The 21,562-nt window shown below is 41.3% G+C and overlaps 1 protein-coding gene across 3 annotated transcripts in view; it reads left to right on the forward strand.

Moving 5' to 3' along the window:
• LOC108111606 (Down syndrome cell adhesion molecule-like protein Dscam2) overlaps positions 1-21,562 on the forward strand; it is a 33,680-nt gene extending 12,118 nt beyond the window's left edge. For 2 of the 3 annotated variants that reach the window (XM_017221133.2, XM_017221132.2), the window contains 31 exons: positions 49-191; positions 1,829-1,990; positions 2,251-2,400; positions 2,513-2,633; positions 4,081-4,198; positions 4,736-4,959; positions 6,584-6,711; positions 6,810-6,910; positions 7,300-7,504; positions 9,615-9,746; positions 9,830-9,979; positions 10,086-10,231; positions 10,672-10,807; positions 11,151-11,270; positions 11,584-11,736; positions 11,797-12,319; positions 12,636-12,846; positions 13,072-13,327; positions 13,416-13,559; positions 14,348-14,656; positions 14,744-14,899; positions 15,285-15,464; positions 15,662-16,036; positions 16,462-16,587; positions 17,406-17,721; positions 18,286-18,449; positions 18,766-19,014; positions 19,173-19,400; positions 19,491-19,749; positions 20,008-20,265; positions 20,436-21,562. In XM_017221133.2, coding sequence (XP_017076622.2) covers positions 49-191; positions 1,829-1,990; positions 2,251-2,400; positions 2,513-2,633; positions 4,081-4,198; positions 4,736-4,959; positions 6,584-6,711; positions 6,810-6,910; positions 7,300-7,504; positions 9,615-9,746; positions 9,830-9,979; positions 10,086-10,231; positions 10,672-10,807; positions 11,151-11,270; positions 11,584-11,736; positions 11,797-12,319; positions 12,636-12,846; positions 13,072-13,327; positions 13,416-13,559; positions 14,348-14,656; positions 14,744-14,899; positions 15,285-15,464; positions 15,662-16,036; positions 16,462-16,587; positions 17,406-17,721; positions 18,286-18,449; positions 18,766-19,014; positions 19,173-19,400; positions 19,491-19,749; positions 20,008-20,265; positions 20,436-20,487 — 5,995 coding nt within the window. In that variant the 3' untranslated portion in view covers positions 20,488-21,562. Of the gene's footprint in view, positions 1-48; positions 192-1,828; positions 1,991-2,250; positions 2,401-2,512; positions 2,634-4,080; positions 4,199-4,735; positions 4,960-6,583; positions 6,712-6,809; positions 6,911-7,299; positions 7,505-9,614; positions 9,747-9,829; positions 9,980-10,085; positions 10,232-10,671; positions 10,808-11,150; positions 11,271-11,583; positions 11,737-11,796; positions 12,320-12,635; positions 12,847-13,071; positions 13,328-13,415; positions 13,560-14,347; positions 14,657-14,743; positions 14,900-15,284; positions 15,465-15,661; positions 16,037-16,461; positions 16,588-17,405; positions 17,722-18,285; positions 18,450-18,765; positions 19,015-19,172; positions 19,401-19,490; positions 19,750-20,007; positions 20,266-20,340 lie in introns of all 3 variants that reach the window. The other variant, XM_041819484.1, reaches the window with a different exon arrangement.

Genomic DNA, 21,562 nt, shown 5'->3' on the forward strand with positions numbered 1-21,562 from the left:
ATTTTGCCGTTCGCCGGCGATGCTTTTGTACTTTGTTGTAACTTTCAGGAAAATATCAGGCAACGGCACCCTCCACTTCCCACCATTCCTGGCGCAATATTATCGCACGGATGTGCACGAGGCCACCTACAGATGTCGGGCAAGCAACGAGGCGGGCACTGTACTCAGTCGCAATGTTCAGGTGCAGGCAGGTGAGTGTAATGTACTATAGTTTAGCTATAGCATGGTCTTGGGCGGTGCGCCAAGTGGCTGGAAGCCCATTGGCGAGGAGTGCGAAAAGCGCTGCCTCCATTAACATTACTTACAGGAGTCGCGAGGTGAGGAGAGCAGTGCTTTCAGCTATAGATAATATAAAATATTTGCTAACTCAAGCATGAAAATATCCATAAAAGCTATATTTTTATATAGTAATTATAAATTAATTTAATTTTATTTCTTTGTTTGTGCATCTAACTGTTGAGGAAGCTTAAGATTTATTGTTATTTTAAATTGTTATCCAGAATTTCTGGCTACTAAATGTAAATATCCTGCTTTAGCTGGATATCAGCCAAGTTGGCAACACTGCCGAATCTAAGAGATAGTGGTCCACATTATGTTGACAACATTTTGAAGCTGCTCACGTTCGTTGTGCTGGCATTCTTTACGATTCTGCTTTCTGGCAGCCCTTGGGACATCACCTGGGGGCCACACTCTTTCTTTCCAACCTTCTCCACCCACAACATCTAACATTAATATCCTGTGAATCTCCTGCCAACTCTTGAGCAGTGATCGATGCGATAAACTTGGCCAGCTGCAACTTTCTCGCAGCACTGACATTAACTTAATTATTTTATGCACTCGCTGTTTACGCTGCCTGTTAATGCTTGACCTCGAAAACGGGGCACGTCGCTTGTATTTGCACAGCCGGGCCTTAAGCAAACACAATCCCCCCGAATCCCTCTCAATACCCATGCTGAGGCTCAGAGGAAAAAACCAACGTTGCATGATAGTCGCTTAAAATCTCATTCAATATTTACACTTTGCATTTTCCATGTGTATCATCTGTGTCACTCAGCCTTCCTCTCCACAATGGCGCTTCTGCCTTCGAGTATTTTGGCTGCTCTTCAACTTCCGTTTTGCATGTAATTTCAAGCAATTTCATTCATTTAAACGGCAGCCATTCTGCATTCTGTGCCCCGTTTATTGGGCCCAGTTCCATCGGGGCTGCCAGCCATGGATTGTGCTGCCCGAAAGCGTTTTATGCGCTCATCTGTATGCGCAGTTTGCGCCACCGAGCAGACAGTAGTAGCAGTTTGTTGACTTTTATTCTCCCCTGCCCCTGAACTCACAACTGCGGTCGAAATAATAGCATCAGAAGTGGCAATTTGGGATTGCTTTCACTTATACATGACTCGATATCACCATGAAATAGCTGTGGTTAGCATAAATTATATTCTTTTAATGTGTTAAATTTTATGCATCATTAATTTTTTGCTACTCACTTAATTTTCCGATTTTATTTACCGTATTATATGTTATTTGGTTTTATATTTCGTTGACTCTCGATTATCTATATATTAAAATCATGTTGGAAAAGTTAATTTTGAAAATTTAACTCATATTTTCTTTATATTTTTTAAAGTTTCTACAGATAAGCCAACTATAAATTTATAAGATAAAGGAAACATATATATATATATCTTTACCAAAGATTATACAAATTGAAATATATGATACATTCCGGTTCTATAGCCACAACCTCAACTGTGGTTCCTGTCCAGTCCTTTTCTGATTTCTGTTGCTGCTTCTGTAACGACTTCGTTTTTTCTTTTTACCCTCGCTCTTTTAGTGGTGCGTCGTCAATTCCATGTGCACGTGGAAAACACTGAAGTCTATTTGGGAAATTCGGCGTTGATTAAGTGCGCCATACCGGAATATGTGCGGCCCTATGTGCGCGTGGCCAGTTGGCATCGCGGCGAGGAGATACTGCTGCCGGATCTGTCGGATGTCGGTGAGTGTTGCCACATTTTAACAGGCGGGGGAGTTTATCGGCAGTTGAAATTTATGTTCCCACAATTCGTTTTTGTTGCTCGACCAGGCAATGAAACTGCACTTTTTGCTGCAGCAATCCGTGGGGTTTTTCGGGCAAACGGGGCGGATGACATTTATTGGCCCATGTTGCGTATACGCAGCGGGTGCCGTGTTCGTGAAGCTTTGATTTTTCCCTTGCAATTGTCATCTATGTGACCTGAGTATATTATTTCCGAACAGCGGGCCGCTATGTGGTCCTGGCCGCCTCCGGTGATCTCTATGTGCGTTCCGTGCGTTCCGAGGATGGATTGATGAAGTTCAGCTGCCTGGTGACCAATACATTGAATGGCGAACGACAGCGCAGCGATGCCGTAATGCTGCAGGTCAAAGGTAAACTTTCAGAATTCCGACAAACATGCTATGTAAAAGCATGCTAGTCTCAACTCAGTTGGTTATTTTACTGCATATTATTTCGCAATCTTAATATTCTGTACTTCCACAGAGCTCAGCAAGAATCTGGCTCCACGAACCACTCAAAAGCCAGTGATGGAGATTCACGTGGAGCGTGGCAACGATGTACATCTGCCGTGCAACATCCAGGGCAATCCATTCCCCATATTTACGTGAGTTAACCGATTTCCAGGCCGCACAGCCTGCTTTGTATTTTGCCAGGATGTGGAGGATAAGATGGGAAGGGCAGGAGTATCTGTATCCAAGTATCTACGCAGCTGGCAATAAAATAACATCACGAGGTTCCGGGTTGGAGATTATAGACAGCCCTTAAGTGCATTTGAATGTTTGCCTGGGGAGGCTGGCTTTATTGCATATTAGGGACTGATGTTTTAGTGCTAATTAGGTGACTTCATATGGACGCAACGAGGCCATGTGCTAATAGCGTAGCCAAAAAGGAAAACAAACAAATAAAAGCACAGACTGGAAAGCTAAAGCCAATCCACATGGCATTCGAGTAACTTAATCATCTTGTTTACCCACTCACTAGGTATCAGCTTTCAGAAGCCAACACTTTGCTGGTCAAACAATAAAAAGCAATTTCGTGCGAAGAAAGTTGCTCGTCCAATAGCACATATCAAGTAACCCCCTGACTTGAACTCTCGTCCTCTTCACAGATAATTAGCAAAATAAAACAGTTAGCAGGAGACGTTATAGGGTAGCATAATTTAACAGTCTGTTTCACTTAGCAGGGCTTATTAAAATTTCATGCAGTTCTAAACACTTGAAGAGCCCCTCACGAATATTTTTATAAATGTATGTATGAAGGACATATTCGCGGCAAGGACACAGACAGCTGAAAAACAAAAACACAAGACAAACATGCAAAGAGCAAAGTTCTCGGTGGGGAAACATAAATGCTGGGCCAGACGAGAAAAGTGCCTGAAATATTTCTTAAGTAGGAGGTGGAAAAAGGGGAGGGCTTTTCCCAACTGATTACTATAAGCGCTGGAGAAGGGCGATAATTTTGTTTTCAGCATAAGTTCAAGCGTGGCTGGAATAACAAACTAAGTTGCCTGGTTTTATTGATTTCGTGTGTGATTCTGTAACTGATTGAGTTTTTGTTTGCTGAAGAGTAATCTGTATTTCGAACCAATCAAGAGTTTGTGCCTGAAATAGAAAGTTTTGCTCAGCAAGTAGGTTATCAGAAACTCATTTCATTTTGTAACAAAAATAATAATTTTTTGCTTGAATTCATTTTCCAGATGCTTCCAGCACATTTTCAGTTTTACATATTAAGCAATGTAAATAATTGTATAATTTAATCCAAAAATTCTTTAAATTTTTCACATGAACTCGTTGCTTTAAGCATTTGACCTCGTTTGGGGATGCCTCAATACCTCTGCAAATACCTGAGTGAAGTAATAAAACGTAGTTTGTGTGAACAAATAAAATTAATTTTATTGATTTGAGTTTGCCAGCATGTGTGTGATACAGATACTGTTTGCAGTTTGTCGTTTGACGAGGAGCAAAACCTAAATTTAAATCAATAAAGAGTTTGTGCCTTTGGCAGAAGGCTTTGCCAACCAGCTTTACATATATATACTCTCTGATTTATAGCTGGTATCGCGTTTCCGACTCGGCAGCCCTCTATCCCATACCCTCGTCACAGCGAGTGATACTTTCGCGCACATTGCTGCTCATCAAAAATGCTGACGAACGCGATGCGGGCAAGTGGGTAAGTAACCGTCAAACTGCCAACCGCTGGCAATCTGAATTTCTCTGTATATGCAGTGCTGAGGGGTAAAGGATACAGTCGAGCTTCTAACGAGTTGAATTTTTTGTAATTTATAGTGAAATATATTTTCAAATTTAAAAACTGTCCTTCGTTAAGTTTAACAGTTCAAGATTCTCAGAAGTTTAAGCTAATTAACATGTTTTTAAAACAAAATAATTTATAATATAGTTTGACACACAGAAACTTTTTATTTTGGACAAGTTTGACAGCAAGAATACTGGGAATATGTTACACCAAGTTATAGAAATTATTTCTAAAAAGTTTAAATTTATTGGATTTATAGTTAAATATAGAAAACCCTCTTTGATGTGACACACATTTTGTACATGAAATCACAGCAGGATTATACTTTACCTCTGGATCACACTTTACTTAGAAGTTCGACTGTATTAGCACCACTCTGTAGGGGATTTCCCCACCCAAAAAAAAAAGGAATACCATCGACTACTTCTAAATGCCCACACTCTCTCGTTGCAGATTTGCCAGGCCTCGAATCAGTTTGGGGAACAGCGCATCGAGATTCGACTCAGTGTCAATTCGTATGTGTCCGTGCATATATTGCCGCAAGTTCAAATTGTCAATTCGGGCGGAACGGCAAATTTCAATTGTACGACAACGGGTTCAGCGATCGATGCCATCGACTGGCTTCACAACGGCAAACCGCTGCAGGCGAATAATGCACTCACCACCGGCAGGGATAAGTAAGTATAGTCGGAGCCCAAAAAATATACGAGTATCTGTATCTGTATATCTGGCATTGGGATAGTATGAACGAAAAAGGGAACTCCCGGTGGGTATTTTGTGAAATAGGAAAAACGAGGCAGGCAGGCAGGCAAGCAGGGAGGCGGACAGGATAGACAGGCAGACAGACAGGCATGCAACATTGTATTGCCGATTTCGATTTTTATCAGTTTCGCCAGTTGCGAAAAGCCTTCCGACCCAACCGAAAATATGAAAAAATGGAAAACAAACAACGTGAGCGGGCCAGAAACACAAAAAATCCATAGATTACACTCCGCTGTTGTTAGGGCATTTCGACTGGCGAAAATGTTTTATTGTTACTGTTATTATTATTACTATTGATGAACGTGGCCGGCAACGAGCGAGAGAGTTCTTTTTTTTCTGCATTTTTATCCTGCCGACATTCAGATTTCAGGATGAGTTCAGTTCATTTCAGTTGATTGTTTAAAAGCTTTGCCCTGTTTGGTCAGAAAACCGAAACCGAAACCGAAACTGAAATAAAAAATATTCGGTATAAGGTCAGAGAGCTCAAAGGACTTTGATTGCTGGCATTGATAATGCAGCTGCATAAATATTTGTGCACAGTTTTGTGTCGATTGGTTTTGCAATTAGTTTGGTATCTGCTCAGTTGGCCATTATTATTTTTAATCAAGGATATCTGAAACCCAACCTTAGCGGGAGCCACCCACCTAATGTATGCAAATCCCAGAGTCGCATTGCTTACCTAGGCCTCTGGGAAATCCTTTGCTTTGTGCATATTTTCGCCCGAATAGCCTGGACACATCTTGATAATTTAATGCAAATTACATGAAATCAGCATAATACGGTTGGCAGGGGCCCGGGCCAAAGCTTAACCGAAGGCAAACTAAATTCACACGCAAAATTTGTACAGCAGCAGCTGGCAAACAATCCGGCCTGCAAAAACAAACATCGCATGCTCTCTCAACGCAGATACATACATATATATATCTCAGTATATACATATATGCCTATATAGCTATATCTGCATGTGTAAATATATGTGTATGGCCAGCTGTTGGCCAAGGAAAATCGCCCAAAGGATAAGAATGCCAAATGCGAAATGGGTAATGGGAGACCGAGCGAATCAGCATTACAAATCAAGCAGAAATTTTTATGCTTATGCTAATAAAATAAATAACAAATTTCGCCTCAACGAGCCAAAGGCTACGACCGACACAAAAGCACACAAATATCCTTCGCACTTAAAGAAAACGGAATAAGATTTGTCAAAGGAATTAATCTAGGGGCAACTTTTCATCTAATTTGTAGAGCAGACAAATCGTTTCAAAATGTTTTGTTTTTTTAACCGACCTTTAACGTCTTTTTACTATTTATTCATAAGATAAATTATTTAATAATTATATTTTTCTCAGTGCACACATGTGCCTCTTTTGGTGTGAGTTTATGGCAAATTGTGGGGCCCGCTTCCTTTTTTGTGCAACGTTGTCAGTTTTCAGCAGTTGAAGTTTGCTTGCCAAGCTCGGCATTTTTAACACTTTTTCTTGTTTGCCTCCCTTTAACCCCTGTGCTAACGTTAACTCCTGTTCCCGTTGTCCCTGACAGCATACGGTTCCTGTCGAAGAGCTCGCTGCTAGTGCAAAATGTCGGACGACGGGATCGAGGCGTCTATCAGTGTCTCGTGGAAAATCAACGCGCCAGTGCCCAGGCGATGGCTGAATTGAAGTTGGGCGGTGAGTTGACATCGATGTGCATAGTTTATGAGGCAGAGTTTTAGCATTTATCAAGGGCTCTTTCCTCTCGAACCCAACATTTTCTCGTTATTTTGCAGACACTGTGCCGGAATTGATTTACACCTTCATTGAGCAGAACGTGCGTCCCGGGCCATTAATATCGCTTAAGTGCTCCGCCAGCGGCTCGCCGCCACCGCAAGTGAGTAGAACCCACTCCCAAATGCTTTATTGGCCTTATTATGCATTATTTTAACGCACAAACATGCACTGGAGGAGAAATATAGACCTTAAATTGGTCTATTAGGAATTTTATACAACAAAATGGTAGCAAAATATTTATTGCTGGGATTAGTAGATTTTTTAAGAAGGCGAAAATAAACCTTTTACTTAATAAATCCACTTCTTAAGCTTATTTTTTTTAATTTTTTGTTATATTAAAATCAAAGTTGTTCTATTTTTGTTAACATTTCTCTCAGTGTCCATACGGACAGAGTCCCTGGTTAAGACCGGAAATTATAGCCTACTTCTAGGAGGCCATTCGGTGTGCCGTTATTGATTTTTGCGGTGTCCACTTCCATCTCATTGCAGTTCGCCTGGCTGCTGGACTCGCAGCCCATCATGGACGTATCGCTGCATCATCGGTTTGCGATCGGGCAATTTGTCGATATGTCTGGCGATGTGATAAGCCATTTAAATATCTCGCACGTGCGACCCGACGACGGTGGTCTCTACAAGTGCGTGGCCAGCAACTCGATGGGCAGCGTTCTGCACTCGGCGAGGTTGAATGTTTACGGTAAGTTGATAAATTGGCCTGGAAAATCAATTACCCACACCAGGGCCGCCTTAATTGTGTCTCCCACAAATGGGTTTCTGCGTCCGTTTTGTTATCGCAAAAGCAGCCGAAAGGCGTCTTTTGTGTGCGGGCCAAACAATGCAAATCACAAAAGACGCTGACACGGGGTCGCGGATTTCTTTTTTTTTTTTCTTTTGGGATACCAAAGAAGCTACAAAATCGGCAATCGAAACAGCAGCTGATTGGAAATAATGCCAAGGCAACGAAACAAAAACATCGCGGTGAAAGGAGTGCAGGATATGGGGAAAATAACTCCGCTATTCATCGGGAAAATGCTTGGCTGAGAGTCAAAAGAAAATCTCCTGAGGCAACGACATCAACAAAAGCAACAAGAAAGCCGATGACGATGTTGCTTTCATTCCAATCATGCCGCTCGATAGAGAGCACAGGGGAACACTGAAAAAAATGTGGTTTATAACTATGTTTTTAGATTTGTTGAGCGATTGATAAAAAGACTTAAAGAAAGTAATAGAAAAAATGAGTTAAAAAACGCGTCCAATGCTTGTTAGTTTTAAGCTTTATTCAGATTTCTCAATATTATTTCTCAGTGAGCTATAGACATTGCTAACAAGTTTGAGCGTGTGAATTGCCCGGCGAATGCCGTAGTATCTGGCAAGATAATCACTGTCACATCGGTGTATAAACTGTACAAATATAAAAATGTCAACTCAACGAGCGAATGTCCTCGACTTTTTCGTTCGCTGTCTGAAAGATACTCTTGACTGCTGAGCTTTTGAGTATTGTAAGCAGTTCCGAAGGCGTAATCTTAATGTGTTAATAATGCATAAGCGAATGGATGTGTGACAGATATAAATCATACGCCCTGTATGCCGAATGATTGATGATGCAGCAAAGGCAGCTTGAGTCTCTCTGTGCGTATACTTGATATTTAAGTGGGCGTGCGTATTGATGATAAATGATGATGTTTTGAATGCTGCCCTGGAGCCAGCAAATTTCACCAGAATCGAATTGAAAATCAAATTAGGTAACTACGGCCAGGAATTGAAGATGTGGGGAAATTATGATTGAGAGAATAAAGCCATATCGAAGGGAATGGTAATGGGAATGGGGTAAATATCCAATTTGAATCGTCTATCTATAGCAGTGGTCATTCAATGGTCCTTTTGGCGCTAGTGGTTTTCCTCATTCCTTCTGAGCGATTTTTGCTGGGATAATAATGACAAAATCATTTCGATTATGAACAGCTTTAGCCACATGCCGATATACCCATGCCACGCCCACATTTACCCCACAGCCCAACTCTTACATACCCACACACACACACACACACACATGCAGATGGAAGGGCCTATTGAGGACTGATGAAGCCGCAGGCTTTGGTTCGCCTGTTTAATTATGAATATTGCAATTTATGCAATGCATTCACCCATGCAACGAGTTGCATTAGCAGCACTAAAAATGCACACACACACACACAAAGTCTTGCGGCCGCATCTGCACTTTATGCATTAACGTCGCATGTGTGCCAAACGAATATAATTGGAATTATTCAGCATTCGTACCGTATTCCCGCCTAATTGCATTTTGTAACTAATTTAATAAATTTCACAATGCCCCTAAATAAGCAGACACAGCCACCCAGAAATATCTGTGTGTGTTATCAAACAAGATGACTAGAGAATTTCTGCAATAAATATATTTAAAACAGCATTCATTTATCTCTTTTTCTAGCAATTAAATATGAAACAACTCAGAGTGTAATTTACTTATTTATAAGAACAAATTACTAATTAATTGGGATTCATTTGCATATTTCTTAATTGCTGATAAAAATCTTAGGCTTGCAGAAGCAATTATTTCAAAATTAGTCGAATGGTCACTGATATGCTCGGCTTTTAAACAATTAATATTGAAATTCATCTTAATAAGAATAATATCATTAAAATATGTGGTTTATTTTTGGTATAAATAAATATTTTTTTTATTGAATTTACAAGAAATTAAAAATGTAAACTTATATTCCAAAAGCATCTTAAGATACTTAAATCTCTTGATTAAATATATTATTCCTCTTCAAACCCCCTTGCAGGACCTCCTTATGTGAGAGCCATTGGACCGATTAAAGCCGTTGCCGGGGAGGATATAATTGTGCACTGTCCGTTTGCCGGTTATCCCGTCGAGCAAATTAGATGGGAGAAGGCGCACCAGGAATTGACAACGAGTAAGACAAATTGCTACAGGAGCGAAGGGAGAGAGTCCTGAATCCTAAGAGTCTAACACATTATTGTCCAACCACAAAACCAGGCAACCACTACGAACTGGCTTCGGTGGCCGACGGAGGGCAGCTGGTCATCAAGAATGTGGAGCCGGGTCGGGATCAAGGGATATACACGTGCATCGTGCGAAGTCGGGCTGGCGAGGAGGCTCGCAGAGACATGCAGCTGAATGTGAACAGTAAGTAGAGGGGACTGTCAGCTTCTTGCGCTGTTGTCTCCTTTTATTTTGCTCCTTTCGAGCGACATTAACGTCTGGCCGCCCCGTCGGCTAATCGCTCATCAAGGTCCGCCCGTCATCGAGCCCTTCAAGTTCCCCAAGAATCTGCAGGAAGGCGGACGGGCCCAAATCACCTGTGCGGTCTCCTCCGGCGACATGCCCATCTACTTCAGCTGGAAGAAGGACGACAGCTCCATCCCAAGCAGTTTGCAGGTAAGCCCGTCACTCCAAAGTGCAACGAAAAAGTTTCCTGTATCTTTTTGTCCTTGCTTTTCCTGCGATACCCGGTAGTTTTAGTTTGGGAGTGTTTTTTGCATTTATAAAAGTCTAAAGTTTTTGGATTTCTAAAGGGTTAAGACTAAAGCATTTGAGTGCCAGTTTTCATTAGCTGTTGTCTTTATATGGCAATCTTTTTATTCTTATTTTTTTAGTTTCATTTTTAGCTCTAAAGCTTTCTAGAAAAAGTTTATTTTTACTTTTAATTGCGTTATACATTTTTTATATTTATTATCAGAACTACAAAGTTACTTATTTTTAAGAATTTTTCTTTAAAAGTTCATTTTTAATACTAGAAAATTCTAAAAGTAATGAGTAACCAAAAGTCGGTAGACTGAATAATACCCATCTAACGTGTGTTTCTTTCAATTTACAAGATTACGGAGAAAAAGGAGGAGTTCTACTCGCTGCTGGTCTTCAAGGATATCAGTGCGAAGCACAGTGGCAAGTACACCTGCTATGCCAGCAACGCTGCTGCCAAGGTGAACTACACGGCTGAGCTGCAGGTGCGAGGTGAGTGGGTGATGGGGACCCTAGAAAGGATTCGGGACTCCGGATTCCGGATTCCAGATGGGATGGAATGCGATGCGATAGGATTGGATACTGTGTGAGTGTGTGTGTGTGTGTGTCTATCGAAGCGATGCGCTGCTGTTTCAAAATAAATCACACAGGATTTGTGCGCCGGTGGCTGCGAAGTTTGCCCTCTTTTTTTGGGGCGAGTTCTACAAAACAAAGATACACATGCACACACACACACACATAGAGGTCGAGAGTTGTTAATTTTGTTGCCGTTTTCGTTGTTCCTCTTTCCATTCCGTTCGTTACGCATTCGCCCTGTGGCCCGGTCACGTTTCAGTGGCGCCTCGCTGGAGCTACGAGCCCATGGACACGGCCATTATGCTGGGCAACACAATATCGATAAATTGTGAGGCGGAAGGATATCCGATTCCAGCTATTACCTGGTTCAAAGGGCAGGGTAAGTTTGCCAATCTCAATACCAATCCCAGCCGGTCTGGGATTTCGAAACACAGTTCATTAAAGTTCCGATGGGTTCAAGGAGGTTAAGAGGATGCTGTCCTTTATCCACTGGCCACTTGCTCTTATCAATTAACATTTCGAGACTTTGACTTGCAAGTGAATTGATGGAAAAGGAGTTTAATTTAATGAAAAGCTCAGAAGAGATTGCTAAATCGATTGTGAAATGGTGTATAAGCAATGAGGAATTTCGTCAAACTTATCGAACAAGTCCTTCCATGCGAATATTTGATATATTTCTTGTTTCTGTGTAGGCAAAGGTTCAAAGGACTTCAAGCCCTTGAGCATGCGTAATCACTCGCTGCTATTAAATCTGGCTACGGATAATGATGAGGGCTATTATATGTGCCAGGCGACCAATGAAATCGGAGCAGGACTCAAGAAGACAATCCGAATCAATGTGAATGGTAATGGAAGATAAATCCTGAAGTGAATAAAAGGTAAACTAATTAAATCCGCCCATTTAGAACCCGCTCGATTTGAGCAGTCCGCCCGGAATATCAGTTCACGTCGCAACGATCCCGTGACCTTGGACTGCCATGCCAAGGGTGACGAACCCATCACTATTGGTTGGACGCAGAACAATGGACGCATCGATCTGAATAACTTCCGGTTTAGCATAGCGGAAATGAAAACCGAGAAGGGTGTAGACTCTCAACTAACTATTGGCCATTCGGATCGTCATGATTCCGGTGTTTACCGATGTATAGCTGAGAATCCCTATGGACGAGCGGAGCAAATAATTTTCCTCGCTGTTCAGGAGCGACCAGATACGCCCTCAAATCTGGACATTTTCGAAGTGGGTTCGCGTACAGTGAAGCTTAGCTGGCGGCGACCTTTCGATGGCAACTCGCCAGTGCTCAGTTATCTGGTGCAGTATCAGGCACTAAAGTACCTTCAATCTCACGGGAGCTTGGGCGCTGCTGGAGGGGATTGGAACGGCCAGAACGTCATTAACGTCAGCCTGCCGTCGACGAGCATTAGTCGCAGGTATGTGTAGATGCTTGGCATATGTTTGTTTTCTCAGAGAAGTTTACACAGTACGAAATATGTACAAAATTAAAATTCAGTTTGATTTTTCTTTAGAAAAAATTCCAATTTATCATAGAATTTTAAGCATTAACAAAATATAATTTTTATTCCTTATGGCTTAAAAATTATCATAAATGTTAGTCAACTATTGCTTGCTGACATAAATGACGATGATTTCATTGTTAATTTTCTCATAAAAAGTTAAAGGGAAATATTATGGCACTTATAGCGACTTTTTTTCTGTACCTTGACTTTTGTTTGCCTTTTGGAACAGCTATGACAGCGACCTGCGGGAGAGCGCTATTGTGGCTGGCCTGACCCCAGCGACCACCTTCCTGATTCGCATGCAGGCCATCAACGAGATCGAGCGAAGCGCTTATACCGAGGCCATTGTACTCAAAACCCAAGAGGAGGCGCCCACCGAGGCCCCGTCCAATGTTCAGGTGCAAACGGGCGGAGAAAGCGAGCTGATTGTCACCTGGCAGGTGAGTGGCGTGACAAATAATACAGATAGCTAAAAGGCAGGTTGATATAAATTGGCTGTAAGAACTTCATTGTGTAAGTTTCTTCAAAGATGTTATTTTTGGACAGCACTTAAATCTTAATAAAATTGAACTTGAATTTTCCATTTCATTTGCAAATTTTTGTTAATGTAAAATTATTTTTTTGAATTAATTTTTCCCCGTGCACCTCCTACCTCCCAATTGCAGATTCCCCCTCGTGAATCGTGGAACGGAGAGCTCATTGGCTACACCGTAAACTGCAGCGAAGAAAAGCAAAACATAAACTTCATCAGCGTGGTGAACAACTCGCTAAAATCTACGATAGTCAGCGGATGGGCGACCACCAAGGCGACTTTAAGGGGTCTCCGGAAGTACACTCGCTATGCGGTCACCATTCGAGCAATGAACAGCTTTGGTTCCGGTCCATGGAGTGCGGCCATCTTTGGCACAACGGCAGAGGGAGGTGAGTGTTGGAGTAGCTGGCTAATGTGCCCCATTCGCAGACAGTAGATATTGCAATACGCGGCATGTGTATCTCAATCTTTTTGCAGTTCCCGAGGCAGCGCCACAGAACGTCAACTGCACCGCCCTGTCATCGCAGAGTCTGAAGATTTCGTGGCTGGAGCCACCGCTTCAGTTCCACGGCGGCATCATACAGGGCTATAAAATTTTATACCGCCCGATTGTGCATCAAAGTGAGTATATGCTGCATGAACAGATGAGGTGAAACTTATAGTTATAGATATCGGAAAAAGGATATAAAAACTTTAATTTTTAATTTTTAAATCATAAAGACTTTATCAAATTATTTTTGATTCTTTTTTAAAAGGAATTAAGATTTTAATAACTGGGAAAATGGGATTTATTTAGTAGCTAAGCCCTTTTAAATATCTAGTCCTATTATTTTAACCCCGACTGTATACCACCACTTACGACAGCTGCGTCAGTTTGCAGTTGGCACTTTATGACGCTGATTTTGTTGATATTGCCAGAGCCTGAGAGCGCTGTGCAAACAGCTATAGATATGATACGATATCCAGGCAGCAGGATGTGCCAGGATGAAGTGGTCGGACGAGAGGGTGAGAGAGTTGCTCAACTTTATTGGTTTTGGCGTAGGGTTCAATGGGTTGGCGCTGTGGCCCATTGATGAGACTGCAAGTTGTTGATTTTGGCACTGATTTTTCAAATCTCATCAAATCAATAATGCCAACTGACTCTGCATCAAACTGGGATGTTCGTTAAAATTAAGAAAGTTGCGAAAAGATTTTTGTTTCATTTTGTGGAAAAGGGATGTGGATGAAAGTAGTCATATAAGACTATGTAAACCAAAGGGCTCAAAATAGGGAGATATTTAACTTCTTCAATTCAAAAATAATTGTTACAACTGAAGAAAAGGCAACAAATTTGTGAAGCAAGTCGTGCATTCGCGAAAATTTGATTCCCTTGTGACTTTTTCTTAAAATATATACATATTTTTCCCCAGTTGACTTTCCCGCCAAGCTTGAAGTCAAGCGCACCTCGAATCTGGAGACGTACCTGCACACTTTGCACAAGGCCAGCAACTACTCAATCCGGGTGCTGGCCTACACGGCCACTGGCGACGGCATGGCAAGTCATCCGCTCTTTTGCCAGACGGACGACGACGTGCCCGATGCACCGGCAGCCATTAAGGCAGCGGCCCTGACGGCAGATTCGATTTTGATTTCCTGGCTCACGCCGAAAAATCGCAATGGGATCATTTCGCACTATACGGTTTATTCGAGAGAAGCGGGTCGCAAGGGCCAGGCCAAGAGTAAGTATCAAAGTAGTACCGCCCAACGATGGGTTGGCTCTGAAATGTATACGGCAATTTAATTTTTTTTCTTGTTGACCTGTCCAGCTCACATGGTGCGTGTCGACGAGAAGGGGTATCCGGTGATATTCGAGTCACGCAGCCTCGCCGAGAATCAAATGTACGAATTCTGGGTTTCGGCGTCCACATCCGTGGGCGAAGGCGAGCCCACATCTGTGATCGCCCAGGCCACCAATACGAGAGGTAGGTGGCAGTCAGATAAATGCAATACATGGATAAATATTTGTACGCATGCACTGAGGGAAATACGTTTGAATATTGAGTAATAACAAAATATAAATATCATGAATACTTTCCAAAACTACATTTACATATCTTCGTTTTTAAATGAGATTTTATTTTCAGAGACTGACTTATTTGTATGAAAGTAAAGTCACTTTTTCCGAGTGCACGGATACAAATAAGCCAGCAAATTGTCGCTTTAATTAAAAATTGACATTTATTCGGCGTGCTGGCAAAAAGCCGCACAAGCCGCAACATTTTAATTTCGCTCACCTAACTAAATGTCCTGCCTTTCTGCTGTTAACATTGTGTTCTGTTTTTTTCATTCTCATTTCCCCATTTTCAGCTCCTGCTCGAATTGCCTCCTTTGGTCAGGTAGTGCGCAAGGCAGTGGGCACTGGCTTGGTCCTGGAGTGCCTGGCTGTAGGAAATCCCACTCCCCGTGCCCGTTGGCTGACCCGTGATCGTCCTGTTACCTTTAGTCCATTCTACGAGGTCACCAACGAGGGAAACCTAAAGATTCACCGTAAGTTTGTTCTTAATTTGAAAAATCTGTGATTATCTCTAGAATATATCCTCATACTATAAGTTATTTTAACATTCATTCATAAAGAAAAAAAAAGAGTTAAGATGCATAATGGGATAAGATAATAAAGACTTTTTCTTCTCTTTGCTACATTTGCGAATGATTTTTCCATTTCCTTGTCTACCCTTTTTTTTCAGGCGTCGAAGGGAGTCTGTCCGGAAATTATACGTGCACAGCGAACAATCTGTTCGGTAGCGATGAGATCCAGTACCAGGTGATTGCCATGAAGCCACCGAGCGCACCGCAAATCATCGTGCAGTACGCTTCCGCCGACAGCATTCGTGTGAGCTGGGATGCCCCCGACGATGGTGGAGCTCCTTTGCAGGGATATACCATATCGTATCACACGGCCGGAGAGAGTTGGTCCATCACGGAGCTGCTGCCCGAAAATAATGCCTTCACGATCTCAGGATTGAAGTGCGGAAATCAGTACATTATAAAAATGTCCGCTCACAATATGGTCGGCTCTGGGGTGGCCAGTGAGGAAATTAACGTCTGGACCAAGGGCAAAGGTGAGTCTGACGGAACTGGGTTGCAATCCCCAGCAGTCCTGTCCTGAATTCAAATTTTGTCTGTTGACCACAAATGACACTCGGTGAAGTGGCATGCTAAAGGGTTACAGATGAGGGCAAGATTATATTTCAAAGCATTTTTAGGAAAGTTTTAGGAAAGCATTGGGTGAGGTTAGAAGTGGAAGTTGTTTATCGTTATGAGTGGTTTTAGAATGTTTTATTTGCAATGATTTAAATTTTTTAAAATTAAATGGGTCTTTAATGTACATATTTAGTTAGAGTTATATACAAAAAAAATATTTTTTTATATGTTTTAGCCAGAATAATCGATCTTTTTTTAATGCTAATATCTTGACTGTGACTGTTCGTTCCTCCTGCCATTTTATCCCCTTCATTTCGTTAACATTTTCGATTTCCATTCGCAGCCTCACAGGCGCCGAACGGCAACGAACTAATTGCCACAAATGCGACGTGCGTGAATTTGAAGCTGTCATCATGGCAAAACGGCGGCTGCAGCATCCATCATTTCTCCATCGAGCACCGACCACTGGGTGAGTGCAAATTAGCAATGAATGCATGGGCGGACATTTCGGGTTACCATTTACACCCAGTTGAGCTGGGTGCCCTAGTTCCTTGAAAAAAAAAGTATTCACAAGCCGATTATATTATATTATTCATGAAGGCATTTGACTGTTATTGAACCAGATTAATTCTAGCAGTTTTTCAATAATTTTAATACGCAAATATTACATTTATATACATTATTATGTTTTTTATTTTATGTTTATGGAATAATCTAACTGCTTTAAAATTTATACAGAAAACATTTTAATTTTTTTCAAAGCTTATTAAAATATTTAAACTACCTGATGTGTTAACTACCCAACTTTATTAAAAGCCAATTTCCTACACATTCTAATTAAATAGAAGTCTTCTTTGAAGATTACGAAACGAATCCTGATAGTTGACTCTATTCCTTTAGAACCAAAAAACCGTAAACAACTCATCAATCTTTTACCATAACAGCTTTTTCAGAAATTTTATAGCCACCTGCTGTGAGATTTTAATTAAAATTTGTAATGGGTTAATTAAGAGTATCCACGCGTCATCTTTCCGGCCTTGTGCCGCACAGTTGCTGACGTTTAATTTGCTTTAAATTAAATACAGTTAATATAATTATTTTTGTTTTCAATTAACTGACCAATCTACAGCCATTTGTATTTATAAATATTTATCAAATTTATTCCCATAGTCCGTCTGCCGCATTCAACGTGGCGTATGATGCATAATTTCCTTTTTTCCATATCTCTCTTTCCCTTTTTCCGGAATGTGTTTGTGTGTGTGCTTTTCATCGGCCATTGCCCCTTAGGCGACATACGTTGGACAGTTGTCACATCGGATATTTCGAATGCCGAGGAAAACCGTGAAAATTTAATCTTCTGCGACTTTCTGCCGGCCAAGTGGTATCAGCTGCGAATCTCCGCCACCAACGATGCGGGAAAAACGACAGAGCATTATCATTTCAGCACGACGAACATCGATGGCATCACCATTCCGCCGCCATCGGTTTTCCCCTCGGAAAACGATTTGATGAACAATCTGATAAACTCAACAAATCCGACCAGCGGTGATTGGTTCGCTACGCTAATTGTCGTCGTCATTATCACCGTTTCCATCATAACGATGTAAGTGCGTTCTGCTTTTATGCGAAAAGAGTGGGTGGTTGGGTTGCTCCCTGGGTTTTACCCCGGGAAAAGATTGAATTGAATTGGGAATTGAGGCCTGAGCAGGACGAAGTCGTTGGCCGTAATGGCTTGCGAATGTTAATTAAGGATTTATTAACTCTCTTGCTGTAAAGGCAACAAATAAAGTCTCAGCAGACAGGACAAAGAGATACCCCTTAATCCTCAAGAGGATTGTATCATGGATTTTAACGAAAATAAAGATTTTCTTTTGACTTTTATTGGATCAGATTAAGTCATTGAAGGCTTTTGTTAATAAAATAATCGTAAATTAAACTAGTTTACAAAATTAAAATGGATCTTGACACACTAGCTAAGAAGTTGACAAAGTAAAAGTTACATTCTCAACAAATTGCATCTGACTTAATGACTATCACTAAAGTTGGTTAAGCAAGTTATTCTCATCTGCGATTTCTGAGTGATTAACAGCAGCATCGTACAGGGAAAACTTTTCCTCATCTTTCAATTAAGGTCATAATAGAGCTTTATCTTTCTCTCGCTTCCCAGAGCCCTGACTATTAAACATCGACGCACCTTGTGCGGACCCATAGCAGAGGGCTACGAGTCCAGGACTCTGCCCGGGGATTACAAGGAGGACCATGAGAATCGACGCAATCAGCAGGTGTACAGTGCCTCGCCAGTGAAAACTGTAGACAAGGGAAACGAGTCGGGTAAGTCAATTGACTCCGCAATCTGCAAGTTCATAGGTGCGAAACGTGCTTCTCCTTAAATGTGGCAATTAAACCACCTGTTACACACTTAGAAATAAATATAGGTTTTGGTAAAAGAATATACAATAATTTACGAAAAATTTATCATTGTCATCTAAGAAAATCTGCTTCCTTAAATGAGAACTTTTGTAGGCTCTGCTTATATATAATCTAAAAAAGATTAAGTTAAAATTAAGTAGTTAATCCTTCTTTGAGTGTATTTTTGCCCCTTAGTTTACTGTATTATTTTCTCGACTTTTTTGCGTGATTCAACTAGAAATGTACGAGATTTCGCCGTATGCCACGTTCAGCGTGAATGGAGGACGGACAGGTGCACCGGCCAAGACACCCACTCGCGCCGTGGCTGCCCAAACGCCACTCGACTACACTATGCAGTTTAAGACCTTTGGACATCCGGAGGGCGAGAACTTGAATGCCACCGCCTATCCATTGCTGCCCAGCTCAGGATTCGGTCACGTGAAGAGCAAGTCCAGCTGGCACAAACAGCGATACTACAACACGGAGGGTAAGTTTTAACAATGATCTGTATGATGTAAATTTTTAACCATTCTTCGTAAAATTGTATGAAGTAAATGCAAAAATTGGCAATAAAATAAATTTTAAATTTTGATTAGACTGTTTTAAAAGTTTTCTTTAAATTTTGGTGATTTTTTCTATGCTTAGATGAGTCCACGCTGAGCAAGTCGATGACCATCGTAGCCGGCTCGCAGGCGGGACACTCGAAGAAGTCCAATGGCGGTCGGAGTGCCAAGAGCAGCGGCGCTTGCAGCGGAGTAGTAGCCGGCTCGGAATCGGATACAAGCATCAGTCCTAGCACCGAGTTCTCCAACATGCCCACCTACCGAGTGCCCTGCAAGTCATCGCGGAGCAGCGATGGTCGAGCGGTCGTAGGTGCGTATACTTAATAAGCATTCAATACAGATTTACTTCACTTAATATGATTTATTTATATTGTTTTTGTATAATATCTGAATCTTTCAGATATGTTCCGACCCGATTCCAGCACCGAGTCGAATAATGACCAGGGCTCGCCGGCGCCTGAGCGTCGCCATAATACTCCACGCCATGTCCTTGGTATGGGCATGGGCATGGGCTTGAACGGCGGAGGTGGTGGTGGCAGTGCCAACGGTCCGGCCGAGAAACGGAGTGCCGGACAGCGCAGCCGGAAACATGGAAGCGCAGCACAACAGCCCAGCAACCAAACGTTGGAGCGAAGAAAGTGCCCTGGTAGTAGCAACAGGTAGTTCAGGTACCTAAACCCTAACAAATCCAAATTAAATTAGCAAAAAAACAAAAAACAATCGAAAAGAGTAGATGCAAAGAAGGTGTGGCATTCATTTCGGATCTTTATAGCAAAAATCCCAAACTAAATTATTTTCTTTAATGTAAAATAAAACGGACTCCAAGTGAATGTCAAACAATCTGCAGATTAGTTTAGCTAGCAAGAAAATGATCGTATTTCAGATTCATTAAGCCAAATATCCCGATAAATCTTTAGTTTAGACAGTGAGGTCGATGCAGAGACCGCGGCTTCCTTGGCCGCCTCCATAGCTGCAATGGCTGGGGCGGGGGTTGACCTTTCCAGTGGATTTCGACCACCCGCAGGGTTCCACGATGGCCGAGAACCAGGCGACCAGAGCGATTGCGAGCGGGAACAGCGAGCGCTGGATCTGGAGGTGCAGCGCGTGATGGAGAGCACCGGGGACTCTCAGCTGGCCAAGATGGATCGCGAGGAGTTGACCTCACTGTTGGCAAGGTAAGGTATCCGCCGCCTCGAATTCTCAATGCTGTCCAAAAGTGCTTGACCGTAGCTTGTGTTGCATGCCTGTAGCGTCTACCTACCCCGAACTTGAACTTGAACTTGATCTTGAACTTGCACTTGAACTTGAATCAAAGCGAATACTAACCAGTACTGCGAACCTCTAGGTATCACGAGAAGAAGGAGCAGGAGCGCCAAGAATACACGATACACGTATAATAGTTATCACTGTACTTGCCAGTGACACTCAGAAAAAGACACACACGATGACATACGAACTGTGGCATTTAAATGCATTTAGCTAAGATCTTAAGTGTTGTTCAATAAGTGTACACTATTACCACGTTTATGTAGCCGAAGTTTGCAAATAAAATAATTTGTAAATAACTAAAACAGTTTGAATAGGGAATTTTAAATATATATTAATAAAGATATACTAAATATGAACTTCATTTTGCATTAATTTAATTTCAAACTGTAATAGATTGTTAAGTTTAATTAAGATACAAGATGTCTTTCTTGTTAAATTCACATTTCTTGTTCATCACGATTAATTTGTAGGCAGATAAAATCATAAAGCAGTGTTTATAAATGAGAAACAAAGTTAAACGCAAATAAGAAGGGCGCATAAACGTGGTATTTAAAGAAACTAGTTCGTAAGATGGCACACAAAGTTCTCGCACACTCGATCGAGCAAATTAAAGACTATATCTAGAGACTATATCTATAGAGATCTAAATGACTATTGAATACTGAAGCTGTCAACTGATGTTGCAAGCGATTTCTATTGATATTGAAACTGATAATCGTTACGAGACGAGTTGAACTGTATCTGCTAGCTAGTAATACTACCTATATATATATATATATAGACAAGCATATATTTAATTCAATTTGTTGTGATAAATTATAAAATGTAAAATGTTCTGAAGTACACGTTGATGCAAAAAACATGTCAGGTTAATGAACTGCATAACTCGATTGACACTTTCGGAGCACTCATAAATGCTGTTTATTTCATCGATGTCATTTTGGTTATATTTTTTCACCCCCAGGAGAGAGACTTTTTTCATTAATTTGTGTGTAAAATTGACAAAAATCTGTTACTGCATTTATTGGAAAAGTAATAATTATGGAATTTAATTAAAAGTAGATAATCAACAATTAAATTGTATTGCTACCATAGGTAAAATATATACATACAAAATACAACAACCGAAAATGCTGCAGAAACCGAAAACCAAATACGGCAAATTAATTAAATAAAAGAAGTGTAAAAATAAACAAAATCAAA

Source organism: Drosophila eugracilis, unplaced genomic scaffold, assembly GCF_018153835.1.
Source record: "Drosophila eugracilis isolate 14026-0451.02 unplaced genomic scaffold, ASM1815383v1 contig_75, whole genome shotgun sequence".
Lineage (NCBI taxonomy): Eukaryota > Metazoa > Arthropoda > Insecta > Diptera > Drosophilidae > Drosophila > Drosophila eugracilis.